Consider the following 21,234-nt stretch of genomic DNA (forward strand, 5'->3'; position numbering starts at 1 on the left):
GCAGGGGCGTCCATGAAAAAGACGGCGCTTAGATGGCAGCATATGTTGTTCCAAAACCTGTATGTACCTTTCAGCATTAATGGTGCCTTCACAGATGTGTAAGTTACCCATGCCTTGGGCACTAATGCACCCCCATACCATCACAGATGCTGGCTTTTCAACTTTGCGTCGATAACAGTCTGGATGGTTCGCTTCCCCTTTGGTCCGGATGACACCATGTCGAATATTTCCAAAAACAATTTGAAATGTGGACTTGTCAGACCACAGAACACCTTTCCACTTTGCATTAGTCCATCTTAGATGAGCTCGGGCCTAGAGAAGCCAGCGGTGTTTCTGGATGTTGTTGATAAATGGCTTTCGCTTTGCATAGTAGAGCTTTGACTTGCACTTACAGATGTAGCGACAAATTGTATTTAGTGACAGTGGTTTTCTGAAGTGTTCCTGAGCCCATGTGGTGATATCCTTTAGAGATTGATGTCGGTTTTTGATACAGTGCCGTCTGAGAGATCGAAGGTCACGGTCATTCAATGTTGGTTTCCGGCCATGCCGCTTAGGTGGAGTGATTTCTCCAGATTCTCTGAACCTTTTGATGATATTATGGACCGTAGATGTTGAAATCCCTAAATTTCTTGCAATTGCACTTTGAGAAACGTTGTTCTTAAACTGTTTGACTATATGCTCACGCAGTTGTGGACAAAGGGGTGTACCTCGCCCCATCCTTTCTTGTGAAAGACTGAGCATTTTTTGGGAAGCTGTTTTTATACCCAATCATGGCACCCACCTGTTCCCAATTAGCCTGCACACCTGTGGGATGTTCCAAATGAGTGTTTGATGAGTATTCCTCAACTTTATCAGTATTTATTGCCACCTTTCCCAACTTCTTTGTCACGTGTTGCTGGCATCAAATTCTAAAGTTAATGATTATTTGCAAAAAAACATTTTTTTTATCAGTTTGAACATCAAATATGTTGTCTCTGTAGCATATTCAACTGAATATGTGTTGAAAATGATTTGCAAATCATTGTATTCCGTTTATATTTACATCCAACACAATTTCCCAACTCATATGGAAACGGGGTTTGTAACTAAAACAATTCATGCGTGCGAAACCGTCTGATTTGTGATGTCTGTAGGGGCGTTTTATTTGTACGCGCTTTCGTAATGTAATCAAGCTAGCGTTAGTCGCATTAGCGAAAATGCTAATACGTTTACAAGTGTCTGTTAGAATTATTACCTTACAATGGCATTCTTTTTGTATTGTTTCAGTTTAGTTATTTCACCAAAACGTCACCATTAAGTTTTTGAGCCTGTTTAGTTAATTGGAGAGCTAGCTTCCGCAGCTAGTGGGTCCATACCGGTGTATCTGCGGCTTATGATCCGGTGCGGCTAATATATGTAAAAAAATGTATTTCTTCTAAAACTTGGTAAGTGCGGCCTAAATACCTGTGAGCTCTATAATTAAATATTCAAACACAGTGTTACTGATCAAACTGTGTGTCATGTTATAGTAGCCAAAATATTAAATATACTTGTTAAATAAAACCTCTGCCTTGTTTTTAATGAATATTTAGGCCTACTATGCTACTGTATTTTAATGTTAGCCATTGTGGTGGTACTTGGAAAGCCAAGTGTTTACTGGGGTGGTACACGGTGAAAAAAGTTTGAGAACCACTGGTCGAAAATTTTAACTCAGCCATATATGTCAAATAACTCAATATTACTACTAACAGACATTTGCAAGTGTAAAAAAACAAATTCAATTGAATGAAACCGTAGGCGTTTGCTTCAAGCCAGGCGACTGTCTGTGTCTGTGAAAAAAAGAACATTTTATTAAAGTTCAAGCTGCCCTCCATAAGAACAGAACAGGCACTCACGAATACCTGGTTGTAGTGAAGAGACGTACAAACCTGAACAGACGTAATTCAGTGGGTTTTCTTTATATGAAGTGTGTAGTAGGACCAAGGTTCCGGCACATACATTAATCCAGGGTACTTGTTGCGCAGCACAGGGTCATTCCATAGGTAAAAAACCCAAAGTGCCACTAGAAGCAAAGTAAGACTGAAACTATAGAACAAGAAAAGTCCATTGTTGTCAGGGCTTAAGCCTTTATGTCTCTGGTGAATCATCATGACCCCCATTGCAAAGAAGGTGAGGAGGAAGAGCTCTGTGATTTGTCCTTCAGTGACCAAGTACCTTGTACAAATGAAAAAGGAAAAAGAGAGGAAAAAGTTCAGACATCTTTACAAAGAACACCCAAAGAAACAGGCAAGCAGGTGAGCAAAATTTCACACCATAAATTAGCAGCAAGGAGTGGCATTTGCAGGCTCCGTTTTGTCCAACTAGCTTTTATTTTTTCCTGACAAAAGAAAGTACCAGAAGGTTTTATGTGCTAAACTTGAATTCTAATTCAGATCTCCTAAACGTGTTAAGATTATTCTGTATTACTGTGATACCTCAATTTATAAGTGCCCCAACTTAAAAGGGTTTTGAGATAAGAGCCGTCTCTTGATAAAGGCCCAAACATATTCAGGCATACCGGTACTTGCCAACCTTGAGACCTCCGAATTCGGGGGGGGGGGGGGGGGGGGGGGGGGGGGGGTTGGGTTGGTGGTAGCGGGGGTGTATATTGTAGCGTCCCGGAAGAGTTAGTGCTGCAAGGGGTTTTGGGTATTTGTTCTGTTGTGTTTATGTTGTGTTACGGTGTGGATGCATACCTGCCAACTTTTGAAATCAGAAAAACCTAGTAGCCAGGGTCCAGGGGCCGCAGGCCCCGGTACGTCCAGGACAAAGTCCTGGTGGGGGGTTCAGGCTTCGCCCCCCGACGCAAAATGATTATGAGCATTCAGACAGGTTAAAATGTTGCTAAAACCATCACTTTTCTATCAGTCACAGTGACTTTTCAAAACAAAAATATTACAGCAAAAATCATATGGGTTGATTGACATGTTTATTCTGTAAGCTAACTTCAATAGTTTGAAATTATTTTGACAGTTAATGCCAGTTATCCTGTCAACCTTTCACAAGACTTCAATTTGTTAATTGAAAGTATAAACAGTATAAACACTTTTTACAGTAAACAAATGGTAAAACAGTACTAAACAATTCCATTAAAAAAAATTGGTGTCATTATTAATTTTCTGTCCAAGCTTGTATAATCTACTGCCTTGTTCAATTGTAAAAAATATTCTGCGCCTAAAATTCACATTTCTATCACAATTATCATACTGTAAACATGGTAAGCTAACTTCATTAAAATTAATAGTCCTGTCAATAGCATGGAATTACAATTCAAATGTAGTTTTTTTGTAAGCCTCTCAAAAGAATTCAAAATATGAAAAATTAATGAAAATTAATTTAAGCCATCAGACACTTGAAAAGTGGCACATCACATCTCTAATGTAATCATTTTAACTTTTCAACAGAAATAGCACTGCAAAAATATTAAGGACATACTTCTGTATTTTGGTAGTTATGCTGTCAACATTTAACAAGATTTCTTCAACTTGGACTTGAAAGCATAAATAGTATAAACACTTTTAACAGTATAACAGTACTAAACAATTCCAATAGATAACATTGGTGTCATTACCTTTTTGTGGCTAAAATCCGAAAAACGTTGAAAGTTTTCCACTTGTATTGCTAGCAACGGCATTAGACTTGTGTTTTTTTGTCCCAACGTGGTCTTTTACATCGCTAATTCCTCCGTGTCCGATCGAAAAATCTTGTCTGCACAAGGTGCAATTCGCGTAGTTTTCACCCTTTTTGGAACGGATAATTATTCCCGGATAGGCTTTTGAATATTCTTCACGGAATGACTGCAGTTTTCTTTTCGGTTTAAGACTCGTTTGCGATTTTTCTCCGGCTGATTCCATGATCGTTCGCTCGTTTGGAAACAATGGCAACAGGTGCCTCGTGCTTGGCAGCGGTGCTTTAAATAGCCTCGCGCATTTAAAAAAAAAAAAAATTTTTAATTAATGAAAAACCGTATTTTTTATCATTGCAACCGTAACCCGGAATAGGTTGATGAAAACCGTACTAATTACGGGAAAACCGGAGTAGTTGGCAGGTATGCGGATGTTCTCCCGAAATGTGTTTGGTGTGGGTTCACAGTGTGGCGCATATTTGTAACAGTGTTAAAGTTGTTTATACGGCCACCGTCAGTGTGACCTGTATGGCTTTTGATCAAGTATGGCTTGCATTCACTTATGTTTGTGTAAAAGCCGTAAATATTATATGACTGGGCCGGCACGCTGTTTGTATGGAGGAAAAGCGGACGTGAGGTTGTAGAGGACGCTAAAGGCAGTGCCTTCCAGGTGGAAATCGGGAGAAATTCGGGAGAATGGTTGCCCCGGGAGATTATCGTAGGGGCACTGAGATTCTGGAGTCTCCTGGGAAAATCGGGAGGGTTGGCAAGTATGTATTCAGGTGGAACGTACATGAAACGTGCTACATTTAAAGTGTGACATGATGCGGCCGTTGGGGTCCATAAAATACAGATTGCGTTATTCCTGGGATCGTGGTATATAGAAATCCTTAATTGTTACTTTTTCCTCTTTGAAAAAGTTAAGTGCGGCTGCCTTGGTTGATAGTGCCCCCATGTGACGTGACTGGTGGATTGTGCTCCCACGTCACAGAATGGGGCGGGCACTACCCACTAGTAGGCCACCTTGACAACATCCCCAAACCATGGCGGCCCACGCACGGCGGTCCTGTGCGAGGTCGCAGGAGATGGCAAACCAATCTCGGTTGTACCGGTGCAGGCCAACCACCTGCGAACATGAGACTTCTGAGAGGTCCTCCTTAATCGATATTACCCAGGTCTTCAGCTGTCTGCCATTGAGCTTACGCCAGTGAGGCAGTGGAAGTGGGAGGACGACACATCGTGAACAAGCTCACACTGCGGCCGTCGAGCCGCTTGACCAAAACCATCTTAACCGCAGAGAAGGAAGAGGCCGTAGATTCAGGCGTCGACGAAGACAGGCGATAGGTTCACGATCAATGCATCGGCACCGTAGGACCTTCGTTGATCAGCTACCCTAATAGACCACCAGATAAATTGGTGAAAAACAACGCGATTGACTTTGGTGGAAAAAAAAGGGCGAAAATTCTGGGTCCACGGCACGATCGCGTTTTATAGAATATTGCGTTGTATTGGGCCGCGTTGTAACAAATTTTGTGTGTGCACGGATCTACTCAAAGCAGACGTCCGCCAGACCTGTGCTCAGATTTTAGGACCGCGCGGACTTTGCTCCGTGCACTTCTGTCACACACAAAAATTGCTCGCCGTGTATTTTTTACATCGACCCCCGTTACATGTGAAACTGATCTGGATTTTGCCACTAGAGCGTATCATTGAATTGAATTGAATTATTTATTTCTAACCTGCACAGTACAACAACACACATTTTTCTTTTCTACATTTTGGCAGAGACATTTATACAAGGCTTAAAAAAGGGGTTGGATGAAGCAAATGCTTATAATATCCCAAACCCTCTTACTCATTCCACATTTAACATAAACAATATAATACAAGAACAATACTATACAAACAAAAACAAGAAAAGCTCCTGTACACTAACAATACAACAGTACCACTGTTACTATGAGACAAGACAAGACTAGACACAACACACACACACACACACACACACATACACTCACACAGGCCCAAACACTCTCTGACCATACACCTCTCTCTCATCGCTCTTTCCTCCTCGTACTTCTTTAGTACTTCTTTTTAAAACAGTCTTTTAAATTGAATCATGTTGGAACAGGTTTTTAACTCGTCCCCTAAGTTGTTCCACAGACTGACGGACTGGATGACTAGAGCGTATCATTAAATTCAAATCAAGCCAATCTATAAAAGCACGACTCAATTTCTTAAACCGTTGATGTGCCTGGTCGGACTGGCTGCAACATTTGGCTCGGGGCAGCTGGTGCCGAGAATACTCAATGTAAACAACGCGCAGGGATTGTGGGAAATGTAGTGTTTTGCGGAAATTTCACAGGAACTACAACAGAGAAGCTCCAACTACGGACATTCTGCGTGGAGTCTGCTTCACCCACAATACGCTGGAGTCCAAGCACCTTAGATGTTATGCTTGAAGTTGCAGGCAAAAATTTGAGATATAAGCATCGCCACCATAAGTTGGCATAGCAAATGACACAGTGAACCATGTAAGATCCGCTGGAAGCATCCAGTCTTACTCACGAGCATTAAATTCTAGCTTGAGATGGATATCAATTTGTTTTCAAACCCTTGAAAAAAAGAAAGTGAGTGAGAAGGACAGTGCTGAGAAGAAGAAACGTTGAGTTAAGGTACAACGCAACAATCTATATTTACTTTTTTATTTTTTTTTTTAAGTAGAGGAGGCTACTGACCAGTAATAGAGTGCGCTGGGTGTAATCAACAGCTGGCCTTTGACTGGGATCTTCTGCTGCTCTGTAGCCTCAGTGAAACATCCGGTGAAGTAAATGAAGAGAATGACAAAGAAGGGAATATACCTGAAACATAAAAGACGCACTCTTTTAAAACATACTGAGGAGACAGGTCATGTTTTTTCTTGTAAAGGAGATAATTCTATATCGCTAATTGTGTCTGTGTTCCATTACTCTATGACTTCCCATCACTTACATAAGACGTTATTCTACTGACAGTAAAGACAACAATATGACTAATAAATTCTTCACTGAAATCTAATTTAGTCAAGCGACCAACTCAAGGTGACTGAAGGTTATGCCATGTAGGCAATTAAATTGCATTATTCTGATTTCTGAGCACCCGCACTTCTTAGTTAGCGCTCTTTTATCTTAGGCATTTTTCAACACACACAACAGAAAGATATTACAGGTAGTCCTTGGGTCGTTTCGTGTTACGACGCATTCCCATAAATTATTAATAATGCACAAAAGAAGGACGAGATACGTGCACGAGATGAAAGAATACACAGGCGGAGAAAAAGTTGATTGATTGATTGGGTTGAGTTTATTTCGAACATGAACACACTTACAGTATAATACATTACACATAATTTCATATAATTGATCTTGACATCATGTCCAAAAAAAAGAGTAGGAAGAAGCAAATCTTATTTAATCCTTCCACTTTCCCACTTCAGAGCGTTTACAAATACTTATGTTAATTTACTGTCTTGTTTTTGTAACACAATTACATCAGTGAATGATTAATACAGCAGTTCTTGCAATGTATAATTAAGTCAGTCATGAGATGAAGAATATCCCGTTTTCAATAAGGTTGAAGGTATTTCTTATAATTATTCTTCTTTGTACTTTGTAAGCACTATTAATTTGAACAACCTCTTAAACTGGATCATATCAGTACATTGTTTAACTTATTTGCTTAATCCATTCCATAGTTTAATTCCACATACTGATATGCTAAAAGTCTTATATGTTGAACGTGCATACAAATGTTTTAAGTTAGTTTTTCCTCGAAGGTTATATTTCTCATAGATAGATAGATAGATAGATAGTACTTTATTGATTCCTTCAGGAGAGTTCCCTCAGGAAAATTAAAAATTCCAGCAGCAGTGTACAGAATTGAGATCTTTAGTTGAGAATTGTTGTACATTATTGGGTAGCAGGTTATAGTTTGCTTTGTGCATAATTTTAGCTGTTTGCAATTTTACCAAATCGTTGAATTTTTATATTTTTAAATCAATAAATAAAGTGTTTTTATGTTCTCTATATCCAACATTATGTATCAGTCTAACTGATCTTTTTTGTAACACGGTTAGTGAATGACGCGCACATTTGTAATTATTTCCCCATATTTCTGCACAATAACTCAGATATGGTAACACTAGCGAGCAGTAGAAAATATGGAGTGATTTTTGGCCCAAAACATATTTTGCTTTGTTCATTATTGAAATAGTTCTTGCCATCTTATGTTGCATATTTTTTATGAGGTTTCCAGTTAATTTTATGATCTATTATTACACCCAAAAATCTAGTTTATTTTACCCTTTCAATGTCTACTCCATCTATTTGTACCGGTATTTGTGTATGATGCTCTTTTGATGTGCGTAAATGGAAGAGAATGCAGTGCGTCAGGTTGGATGCAACATGCAGAGTTATGCTGAACGAAATATGGCGATAATTTTACTTTTGGCCTTGGCTTGCCATCAAAGTAGGCCTATGCAATATACACTATATTGCCAAAAGTATTTGGCCACCCATCCAAATGATCAGAATCAGGTGTCCTAATCACTTGGCCCGGCCACAGGTGTATAAAATTGTGAAACATTTGGCCCAAAAATGACTTTGAAAATAAATACTCAATATTAAGACATGAAATAAATCAGTATTATACCCTTAGAGTACGTGCTGTTGTATATAGCAATATCAATATTTTTTCCCCACACAATTACAGTTAAAATTATTTGTTAATTGATTGAGTTGATTGCTTCAATTAAAGTATGCATGCCTTGGCAAACCAAAGTTCTTTTGATCATTCCGAGCAACAAAAAGATTGCCCTAATAATGTAACATGCACACACACGGCGCACAAAAATATCTAAATGTCGACTTAAATAATTTGGTATAAGTGACGACTTACCCCAATACTTGACTTACATTGCCGTCGTAGGAACAAAACCTGGACGTGTACCAAGGACCACTTGTACAATTCTTGCAAAAATAGAATAAATGACATACCACATTAAATGTCCAAGGTGTTCATCGTAGTAATACAGCAATTCAAAGGAGTCAATCTGTAAACAAATGTGAGGTCAGAAGAATTATAAAACTCTAATTACTTTAGTTGAGTTTGCATGTTCTCCCCGTGACTGCGTGGGTTCCCTCCGGGTACTCCGGCTTCCCCCCACCTCCAAAGACATGCACCTGGGGATAAGTTGATTGGCAACACTAAATTGGTCCTAGTGTGTGGATGTTAGTGTGAATGTTGTCTGTCTATCTGTGTTGGCCCTGCGATGAGGTGGCGACTTGTCCAGGGTGTACCCCGCCTTCCGCCCGATTGTAGCTGAGATAGGCTCCAGCGCCCCCCGCGACCCCAAAGGGAATAAGCGGTAGAAAATGGATGGATGGATGGATAGACTTAATACAGCACATCTATTAACTTTGCTGTTCCTTGAGCAACAGTGACCCCTACTGCTCTTTCTGGTTTGGTTGCACTTCCAAATGTGATTTTTCTTGATCTATGATCATCAAATTGTATGGTCAATTATACATTATTAAAAACAAATAATAATCATGACTTACATTTTGAACTATTTATCTTATGTGGCATACACATTTTGAGTTTTTACATTATTGTACAGTACAGTATTGGAAACTATTATAATTAACCTCTTGATTTTTGGTCTAAAAAGGTCCCAACTTTCCTCTGCTAATATAAAATGGAATTTATTAAAAGGGGCTTTTGATTGCCATACACACTTAATGAGTGTAAAATTTGTTTACTGAGTATGTTCTCATTCAATATAGACAATGGTTTAGTATGACGTAAATGTATATATATATATATATATATATATATATATATATATATATAATGTATATATGTGTGTATATATATGTATATATATATGTGTACATGTGTATATATATATGTGTGTGTATATATATATATATATATATATATATATGTGTGTATATATTAGGGCTGCAACAACTAATCGATTAAATAGATTAAAATCGATTATTAAAATAGTTGGCGATTAATTTAGTCATCGGTTCGTTGGATCTATGCTATGCGCATGGGCAGAGGCTCCTTTTTTTTATTTTATTTTTTTAAATAAACCTTTATTTATAAACTGCAACATTTACAAACAGCTGAGAAACAATAATCAAAATAAGTATGGTGCCAGTATGCTGTTTTTCCCCCCAATAAAATACTGGAAAGGATAGAAATTTAGTTTGTCTCTTTTATCAGATAATTAATCGATTAATCGAAGTAATAATCGACAGATTAATCGATTATCAAATTAGTTGTTAGTTGCAGCCCTATAAATATATATATATATATATAGTTACTTTCCATGCAGTCCGGTTTCGCCCCCTGGACAATAGATTTAAACAACTTGTGTAATAATGGCTTCATTATGAAATATCGCTAAATTTTTCAGTCAAGCAAATGCTCTTAAGTTAATACACGTGTCATATTGCCATTTACCCTACCTAAAATGATTTAATAAGTACTGCAGGTGCCACCTTCTGTGACTGAATAACCAAAAGGACATTTAGCCTTTTATGACATGTGGAAAGAGTGTTTGCACAAGGTAGGGGTTAGATGGATCTGACACAAAGACATGTGGTAGTGATGTTTCACTCAATATTAGCCATACCCAAATGCACACACTCCCTTTTGACGTTATACAACAACATTGTCATCTTTAGAGGCATCATGAAAGTGTGCCTTTCAGTATCCATACTTCAAGAAATCATATGTTCTTATATTGTTGAAGCGAATGCATTTTCAGTATGAGACTAACAAAAACACGGGTTTCAACACCAAGTCACATTTTGCTGTCAACTGCGGGACATGATACAGACAGGTGGGTGCCTCTCCAAATCAGCTGGAGAACCATCTCAAAGATGATCAGAAACAAGACGCACCTGAGCTCAATTTTCAGCTCCATGGCAAAAGCGGTGAATACTTAAGTTCATGTGATTTCTTGGTTCTTAGCTTTCAAATCACAAAAAAAACATGTATTTCATGTTGTCATTATAGGGTATTAGGTGTCGCATTTTGAAGAGGGAAATGACTGGTTCTATTTTGGAGTAAAGCTGTAACATAAAATGTTACAATGTGAAGCAATGTAATTACTTTTCACATGCGAACACAAACATATACCGTACTTATCGGAGTATAAGTCGCTCCGGAGTATAAGTCGCTCCGGAGTATAAGTCGCACCGGCCGAAAATGCATAATAAAGAAGGAAAAAAACATATATAAGTCGCACTGGAGTATAAGTCACATTTCTTGGGGAAATTTATTTGATAAAACCCAACACCAAGAATAGACATTTGAAAGGCAATTTAAAATAAATAAAAAATAGTGAACAACAGGCTGAATAAGTGTATGTTATATGACGCATAAATAACCAACTGAGAACGTGCCTGGTATGTTAACGTAACATATTATGGTAAGAGTCATTCAAATAACTATAACATATAGAACATGCTATATGTTTACCAAACAATCTGTCACTCCTAATCGCTAAATCCCATGAAATCTTATACGTCTAGTCTCTTACGTGAATGAGCTAAATAATATTATTTGATATTTTACGGTAATGTGTTAATAATTTCACACATAAGTCGCTCCTGAGTTAGGGATGTCCCGATCCAGGTTTTTGCCCTTCCGATCCGATACCGATATTGTTTTTGCACTTCCGATCCGATACCGATACTGACCGATACCGATACTGGCCTATCCGAGCATGTATTAAAGTTTAAAGTTATTTAGCCTACTTAGTTGTCAGAATCATGTTGAAAAGGGTTTTAGTACTCTTGATAACAACTAGCCAGCTGAATTAGGGGAGTTTGAATAATACACAATGGTTGGTAACAAGAAACTGACCTGTTTATTCAAGGATAAACACAAAATAGACAAAATTATACATGACAATCAGAAATGGCATCATTGAACTAGGGCTGGGCGATATGGCCTTTTTTTAATATTGCGATAATTTAAGGCCATATTGCGATACACAATATATATCTCGATATTTTGCCTTAGCCTTGAATGAACACTTGATGCATATAATCACAGCAGTATGATGATTCTATGTGTTTTGATTGATTGATTGAGACTTTTATTAGTAGGTTGCACAGTGAAGTACATATTCCGTACAATTGACCACTAAATGGTAACACCCGAATACGTTTTTCAACATGTTTAAGTCGGGGTCCACTTAAATTGATTCATGATACAGATATATACTATCAGATATATACTATCATCATAATACAGTCATCACACAAGATAATCACATTTAATTATTTATAATCCGGGGTGTGGAGGGGGGCGCCGGATGTAAGTGTCAAAAAGACAGCCAAAAGAGTTTGATATGAGAATAATTCTAAAGTTAAAATATAGGGTAGAAATGCACCCATTTGCAGGAAATGTAGTCTTGATTTTCAAAATGTTCTTTAAAGGCTTGCATGTCTACATTAAAACATTCTTCTTCATACTGCATTAATATATGCTACTTTTAAACTTTCATGCAGAGAACGAAATCACAACTAAAAAAATCACTAATTTTTTCATACGGTGTTGATGTGGAAATGTTTGCCCCGGCATTTTGATGGTTTGGACGTGTGGCACCGAATGGAGATAAGCGTCTCGACAGACGTTACAATATTTGAACAATGATGACGAAAACTGTTTTCTCTGTCGTGTCCGTGTATCGAAAATTGTTATGCGCTTATTTTTTTATTTGATTTTGTGCGTGGCATAGATTTGCCGTGTGCAGAGGACGTTTGAGCAGGCGCACACCTTAGCGGCTGCGCTAGCATCACAGCTAACATTAGCCATGCTGCTACCTCTCTGCTGGGAGAGGACGTATACGTATGTGACGTATGACGTGTGTAAGAAGTTGCGCTTGCTGTCTGTGAGAAGGAGACAGAAGAAGGAGTGGCAATGCCAGCAGCTAAAAGCAACTGCGTGAGAATCCACAGACCTGTGGATGTGTTGAAGGTGTGCTGGAAAATGCGGAACGGAAATAGGGAGCAGCAGAAAAGTGGAATGTATTATTTGAATCTGTGTGTTGGAAAACACGGACCGGAGTTTTTTTTAAACTGGATCTGGATCGGCATTTTCCCATGCCTTGCCGATACGCATTTTCTGGCAAATATCGGCGGCCGATTCGATCCAAATATCGGATCGGGACATCCCTATCCTGAGTATAAGTCGCACTTTTTTTCAACTATGAAAAAAACTGCGACTTATAGTCCGAAAAATACAGTATATATATATATTTTTTTTAAATCATATACATTTGCATATACGGCACTGAGCTTCATTGGATTGGTTTCAGCATTTTCCTTACAGTGGTACCTTGGTTTTCATATGCCCCCCTTTTCACATGATTTAGTTGAATGAAAAATGTCCCTCAATTTCGTATGTAGAATATCTCACGTGTTGCTGGCTTTGCTTTTTTTCCATCAAGTAGGACTGCAAAAAAGGCCTCGGTGGGGCTTGAAGTCGTGAATGCAAGCACTTTGATAAAGAAGGTGAGAAACTCTATTGAGGATTTTTCAAGAAATAACTTGTGGCAAAGTTCAAAGGTGGCTCTCTGTTCCTTTCCTCCCTCTCCGCTAATCGCAGTCTTAACCAACCAGTCAAATGGACGTTAAATTTAAATGGTAAATGGGTTATACTTGTATAACGCTTTTCTACCTATAAGGTACTCAAAGCGCTTTGACACTATTTCCACATTCACCCATTCACACACACATTCACACACTGATGGCGGGAGCTGCCATGCAAGGCCCTAACCACGACCCATCAGGAGCAAGGGTGAAGTGTCTTGCTCAAGGACACAACGGACGTGACTAGGTTGGTAGAAGCTTGGGATCGAACCAGGAACTCTCAGGTTGCTGACACGGCCACTCTCCCAACTGCTCCACGCCGTAGTTGGGGCAGTCTCGATGTTTCACATTTGATACGATACAGATACTAGAGCTGTGAGTAATGGCTGATACCCACAATAATCCGATATGATACCAGCACAAATCATATCACATACTTCTATATTTTATTTTGCAGTTTGGAATGTTAGAAAAGGTTTGACGAAGTGAAATTACTCAATAACTGCTGTCTTTAATTAAAAACTGAAGTGGAAATAATTTTGTTGATGGCGACACCTAGTGGTCACAATAATTCAATAAATGAAGCTTATGAGATAGACTCCAGCACCCCTCGCGACCTCGTGTGGGACAAGCGGTAGAAAATGGATGGATGGATGACGCATTAAGCTAAATTATGCGGACACGTTTGTTACTGGATACTTTCTAATAAGCTTTTGCCTTGGAGACTTTGTATGTAATAGGCAACTATCATGTTTTTATACTTGTTTACATCAACAAATTGCAATGTTGTTCAATCAAGGACACTTACTACGTATGTCTAGCTTGTGTTCTATTGTGTGCTTAGCTGCTGTGTCGTTGCCAGCTCCTACAGAATAGTTTACCATGACTTGACTAAAATACAAGAAAATACCAAACATGTGTGCCCTTTGGATGTTAACTGGCTATCCACCTTTGCACAAGTAAACACGCTGCAGGACTGCTTGTATAAGGGCTGGATACAAGCCAGTATCCACCAATACTTGTTTATTTTGCTGATATCAATATCGGATTGGCACACCCCTAATTAAATATTCATTTATCCATGTCATATTGTATGTCATTCTGATGCATTCCACATAGTTTTGGATTTCTAGAAGGGATGATTGGGTTTATGTTATTTCACAGTGGAAAAATTTGCTTTGGTTATCATACAATTACGTTTCCGTCTGACCTTTTGGAACGGATTACTAACGAAAACCGAGGCACCACTGTGTTCTGCAAGGTTTGGACCGCCTTGCATTATAAAACAGCACACAGTATATTTTACTCCCACAAATGTTATCATCCTTACCAGCGAGGCAGGTTTTAAGTCTTTGATGATCGGATTCTCTCTGACTGACAGATGGAGCTGGTAGCCACTCAGGATGAGTCTGTGGTTGATGGAGTCTCCCACCAGGTGGATGCTGGCTCCCATGACAAAAGTAATGATGCAGAGGTAGACTGCTGAGCCAGGCAACGCCCTTGGACTGCGCTCAATCAACTAAAAGTGACAATGGCCTGATAAAATAAGTGCGGTGGTACAGAATTTTGCCAAAAATCTCATCCAGATCTAGTTGGCTGTCAGTTTTAAATCAACACTTACATCACATTTATTAAAAATAGTCTGTGAATGCATCTTTGCTTTTTAAAAAATAAAGTTGTATTTACAGTGTTCACTTACCCTCAGCATGAGGAATGGTGTTATCACATTGTAGGCCATGTGGAAATAGTCTCCGGCGCTTGGTTTATTCAGTGGGAACCACTCGAGTGGAAGCATGATCTACAGTGTGTGGGTGTAGCAGGTGCTGATTGCCTCATAGACATTTCAGAAACTATGAATCAGGTCAACATGGACTTCCTTACCATGACGATAGGCCTTCCGAAGTCTAGAATCCAGTTCTGCAGGGTCAGGTAAAGCCACAAGTCGAAATGGAAGCCTGACTTTTTCTTCTGTGACATGTTTTCACTGGCGCTGATAAAACAGATGAATGCGATCATAATACAGTGCATTTTATTAAATACAAAACTGTATGTGTGTGGATGTGAGTGTGACTGTTGTCTGTCTATCTGTGTTGGCCCTGCGATGAGTTGGCGACTTGTCCAGGGTGTTGTACCCCGCCTTCTGCCCGATTGTAGCTGAGATAGGCTCCAGCGCCCCCCGCGACCCCAAAAGGGAATAAGCGGTAGAAAATGGATGGATGGATGGACAAAACTGTACGTTTTTAACAATGGAACCCAGTATCACATTTGTGAATTCCAAATGTCTTGGTGTTTCTGCCTAAAATACAAAACCCAAAACCAATGAAGTTGGCACGTTGTGTAATTCGTACATAAAAACAGAATACAATGATTTGCAAATCCTTTTCAATTTATATTCAATTGAATAGACTGCAAAGACAAGTTATTTAATGTTTGAACTGAAAAACTTAATTTTTTTTGCAAATATTAGCTCAACTGGAATTTGATGCCTGCAACATGTTTCAAAAAAGCTGGCACAAGTGGCAAAAAAGACTGAGAAAGTTGAGGAATGCTCATCAAACACTTATTTGGAATATCCCACAGGTGAACAGGCTTATTGGGAACAGGTGGGTGCCATGATTGGGTATAAAAGCAGCTTCCATAAAATGCTCAGTCATTCACACACAAGGATGGGGCGAGGGTCACCACTTTGTGAACAAATGCGTGAGCAAATTGTCGAACAGTTTAAAAACAACATTTCTCAACAAGCTATTGCAAGGAATTTAGGGATTTCACCATCTACGGTCCGTAATATCATCAAAAGGTTCAGAGAATCTGGAGAAATCACTGCACGTAAGCGATGATATTACGGACCTTTGATCCCTCAGGCGGTACTGCATCAAAAAGCGACATCAGTGTGTGAAGGATATCACCACATGGGCTCAGGAACACTTCAGAAAACCACTGTCAGTAACTACAGTTGGTCACAACATCTGTAAGTGCAAGTTAAAACTCTACTATGCAAAGCTAAAGCCATTTTTCAACAACACCCAGAAACGCCACCGGCTTTGCTGGGCCTGAGTTCAACTAAGATGGACTGATGCAAAGTGGAAAAGTGTTCTGTGGTCTGACGAGTCCACATTTCAAATTGTTTTTGGAAACTGTGGACATCGTGTCCTCCGAACCAAAGAGGAAAATAACTATCCTGACTATTATAGGCGCAAAGTTCAAAAGCCAGCATCTGTAATGTAATGGGGGTGTATTAGTGCCCAAGACATGGGTAACTTACACATCTGTGAAGGCACCATTAATGCTGAAAGGTACATACAGGTTTTGGAGCAACATATGTTGCCGTCCAAGCAACGTCTTTTTCATAGACGCCCTTGCTTATTTCAGAAAGACAATGCCAAGCCACATTCTGCACGTGTTACAACAGCGTGGCTTCGTAGTGTAAAAGAGTGCGGGCACTAGACTGGCCTGCCTGTAGACCAGACCTGTCTCCCATTGATAATGTGTGGCTCATTATGAAGCGTAAAATACCACAACGGAGACCCCGGACTGTTGAACAACTTAAGCTGTACATCAAGCAAGAATGGGAAAGGATTCCAGCTGAAAAGCTTCAAAAAATGGTCTCTTCAGTTCCCAAACATTTACTGAGTGTTGTTAAAAGGAAAGGCCATGTAACACAGTGGTAAAAATGGTGCTGTGCCAACTTTTTTGCAATGTGTTGCTGTTATTAAATTCTAAGTTAATAATTATTAGCAAAAAAAAAAATGTGTTTCTCAGTTCCAACATTAAATATCTTGTCTTTGCAGTCTATTCAATTGAATATAAGTTAAAAAGGATTTGCAAATCTTAGTATTCTGTTTTTATTTACTGTTTACACAACGTGCCAACTTCACTGGTTTTGGGTTTTGTATTTCATTTAACAGGTAAAATGTGGTACATCACATATTTGCAGTTTCTCATTTCAATGTGTCCAAAAAGGAGCAGGAAGAAGCAGAGCCTATTTATTCCTACCCCTTTTCCATGTCATAGCAATCTTTAAAACAAGTGTTTGTTCACTCCCTGTGCCTAATTTGTAGCACAACATTTGTTATAAATAATTCAACAATAATAGTTATCATGACTACATTGTTAAGTTGGGATTCACGTAATGAGAAATAAGATTATCTAATTTTTCAGTAAGGTTCAGGATGTTCATCAAAATGTTGTTGTTTGATGTGGATCATATTAGCATACTTGCCAACCCTCCCGAATTTTCCGGGACACTCCCGAATTTCAGTGCCTCTCCCGAAAATCTCCCGGGACAACCATTCTCCCAAATTTCTCTCGATTTCCAGCCGGACCTGAGTGTGGACAGCCTGTCGTCACGTTCACTTTCCCTCCATATAAACAGCGTGCCGGCCCAGTCACGTTATAACACATACGGCTTTTGGAGCTCAGTGCGCAACTGCACACACAACAAGAAGGAGACTATCATATATGTCTCCGTTATCCATAGGTTTATCCATAACCCATAAACTAGGCAGGCACGGAGCTATTTCTCAGCGTGTGTTTATTCCAGCCGGCACGTTAATACACTGACACACAACATCTGGATTCCCATCATGCATTGCTTCAAAACTACGACAAGTAGTAATGTCCAAAAACATAACAGTATGGTTAGAAAAGATGGTTCGAAAGATAGTGACAGAGAATAGAACGAGGATGGGCAATTCAACCCTAAACTCACTCCTTTCCTGCAAAATTAATTTCACAGATGCTGCCCATACCTATGCTCCTTCAAAGGCTGTGCTACTGGCTGAAAAGCATTGCACTTTCAAATACAACAATGAGTAGAGAGGAGTGTTATGTGTGTGTATAAGTGTAAATAAATGAACACTAAAATTCAAGTATTTATTTTTTATATATATAAAAAAAATACTTGAATTTAAGTGAATTCTAGCTATAAATATACTCCTCCCCCTTAAAGGCCTACTGAAACCCACTACTCCCGACCACGCAGTCTGATAGTTTATATATCAATGATGAAATCTTAACATTGCAACACATGCCAATACGGCCGGATTAGCTTACTAAAGTGCAATTTTAAATTTTGCGCAAAATATCCTGCTGAAAACGTCTCGGTATGATGACGTCTGCGCGTGACGTCACGGATTGTGGAGGACATTTTGGGACAGCATGGTGGCCAGCTATTAAGTCGTCTGTTTTCATCGCAAAATTCCACAGTATTCTGGACATCTGTGTTGGTGAATCTTTTGCAATTAGTTCAATGAACAATGGAGACAGCAAAGAAGAAAGCTGTAGGTGGGAAGCGGTGTATTGCGGCAGGTATTGTGCTGGATAACGCACCCCCGCCGTAGAATGCACCCCTTGACTGGTGTGCCGGATAACACAGCCGATGTTTCATTGTTTACATTCCCGGAAGACAGTCAAGCTTTACCATTGGCCTGTGGAGAACTGGGACAACAGAGACTCTTACCAGGAGAACTTTGAGTTGGATACGCAGACACGGTACCGTGATTCCGCATGCAGCTGCGGCTTCCAAACATTTGATCGCTTGCCCGTACGTGCGTGCCGCTATGTGCATGTCATGTGCGTAACTTTGGGGACTTTGGGGAAATATATGTGCTATATAAACTTTGGAGAGGTGAACGGTACTTTGGGCTGTGGGATTGAGTGTGTTGTGCAGGTGTTTGAGTTGTATTGGCGGGTTATATGGACGGGAGGGGGGAGGTGTTTGTTATGCGGGATTAATTTGTGGCATATTAAATATAAGCCTGGTTGTGTTGTGGCTAGTAGAGTATATATACGTCTTGTGTTTATTTACTGTTTTAGTCATTCCCAGCTGAATATCAGGTCCCACCCGCCTCTCACAGCATCTTCCCTATCTGAATCGCTCCCACTGCCCTCTAGTCCTTTACTCTCACTTTCCTCATCCACGAATCTTTCATCCTCGCTCAAATTAATGGGGAAATCGTCGCTTTCTCGGTCCGAATCGCTCTCGCTGCTGGTGGCCATGATTGTAAACAATGTGCGGATGTGAGGAGCTCCACAACCTGTGACGTCACGCTACTCGTCTGCTACCTCCGGTACAAGCAAGGCTTTTTTATCAGCGACCAAAAGTTGCGAACTTTATCGTCGATGTTCTCTACTAAATCCTTTCAGCAAAAATATGGCAATATCGCGAAATGATCAAGTATGACACATAGAATGGACCTGCTATCCCCGTTTAAATAAGAACATCGCATTTCAGTAGGCCTTTAACCCCGCCCCCACCACCCAACAATCTCCCGAATCCGGAGGTCCGAAGGTTGGCAAGTATGCATATTAGTACATTGTTTGACTTCTTTGCTTAATCCCTTCCATAATTTAACTCCACATACTGATGATATGTTAAATGTTGTAAGTGTTGTACGCAGGGGTGCCGCTAGGGATTTTGGGCCCCATGAAAATAATTTTTACAGGGCCCCCAACACAGTGTCATTATTTTTTCTGTATTATAATTTCATCATCATTAGGGGCCTCTCTGGGCCCCCCTCCATCATGGGCCCCTAGAATCCGTCTCCTTTACCCCCCCTTTTCGGCGCCCCTGGTTGTACGTGCAAACATGTTTATTTCCCAAAATATGATATTTCTCAGCGTTTGTTGAGGAATAATTGTTGCACATTATTGAGAAGCAACTTCGGGTTCGCTTTGTGTATAATTATAGCTGTGAGCAAATGCACCAAATCATTGAATGTCAATATTTTTTATTCAATAAATGAGAGGCAACGTGTGTGTTTTACCCGCGACCCCGAAAGGGACAAGCGGTAGGAAATGGACGGATGGATGGGTGTGTGTTTAAATCCCACACAAGTTACAACATGTTTACAAGCTGATAATAAATTATTGTTAGGCAAGTTAAGCGAAGTTTAGCCGAGACTTCTATTCAACCAACCTGTTTGTTGTTTTGGTTTCAAACGTCAACTCGTTGAGTCGACGTTGCCGTACTGTCTGCATTTTTGGTGCCTTGTCCTGTCAAAGGTGTAATGTTGTAGTGGACAAAAGTCGCAGAATTACTCTTTATAAGACATTTTTTTGTCACGAGTCGTTCATTTCCTGTTTACAGTGTTGGTGAGCCCGCCTTGTGGGGGCTTCAACCAATCAGCATGCAGTTTAGATGCGCGGCTTCTTCTCTTTTTTTTAAACTTAATTTAAATAACAATGGAGTGCAGAACAGTCAGAAATATAGTCTTCAAGAACATAAGTCACATAATTACTCTTTATAAGACACATTTTTGACACGAGTCGATCACTTTCTGTTTACAGTGTTGGTGGGCCCGCCTTGTGGGGGTTTCAACCAATCAACATGCAGTTTCGATGCGCGGCTTCTTTTTTTTTTTCTTTTTTTTTAACTTTCTTTAAATAACAATGCAGTACAAAACAATCAGGAGTAGCGTCTTTAAAACGAATACATATTTTTTTTATGATTAATATTCAAACAACAGAACAAAATCAGAAACATGAAATATGAATGCATGTACCATGAATTGATTAACGTAGAGCCTGACTTAAACAAGTTGAAAAACTTATTCGGGTGTTACCATTTACCGTATTTTTCGGACTATAAATCGCAGTTTTTTTCATAGTTTGGCCGGGGGTGCGACTTATACTCAGGAGCGACTTATGTGTGAAATTATTAACACATTACCGTAAAATGTCAAATAATATCATGTAGCTCATTCACGTAAGAGACGTATAAGATTTCATGGGATTTAGCGATTAGGAGTGACAGATTGTTTGGTAAACGTATAGCATGTTCTATATGTTATAGTTATTTGAATGACTCTTACCATAATATGTTACGTTAACATACCAGGCACGTTCTCAGTTGGTTATTTATGCCTCATATAACGTACACTTATTCAGCCTGTTGTTCACTATTCTTTATTATTTTAAATTGCCTTTCAAATGTCT

General features: G+C 39.4%; 1 protein-coding gene across 1 annotated transcript; it reads right to left on the reverse strand.

Moving 5' to 3' along the window:
* Positions 1-1,678: 1,678 nt before the first annotated feature.
* On the reverse strand, positions 1,679-20,390 carry cln6a (CLN6 transmembrane ER protein a). Its single transcript, XM_061975375.2, has 8 exons — positions 20,216-20,390; positions 15,178-15,286; positions 14,996-15,094; positions 14,627-14,815; positions 8,677-8,732; positions 6,382-6,504; positions 1,908-2,193; positions 1,679-1,808 (listed from the first exon to the last, which is right to left on the reverse strand). Exons 1-7 carry the CDS (start codon positions 20,275-20,277, stop codon positions 1,923-1,925), a joined length of 909 nt encoding a protein of 302 aa, XP_061831359.1. The 5' UTR covers positions 20,278-20,390; the 3' UTR covers positions 1,679-1,808; positions 1,908-1,922.
* Between the last annotated feature and the right edge of the window lie 844 nt (positions 20,391-21,234).

The sequence above is a fragment of the Nerophis lumbriciformis genome, linkage group LG15, assembly GCF_033978685.3.
Source record: "Nerophis lumbriciformis linkage group LG15, RoL_Nlum_v2.1, whole genome shotgun sequence".
Classification (NCBI taxonomy): domain Eukaryota; kingdom Metazoa; phylum Chordata; class Actinopteri; order Syngnathiformes; family Syngnathidae; genus Nerophis; species Nerophis lumbriciformis.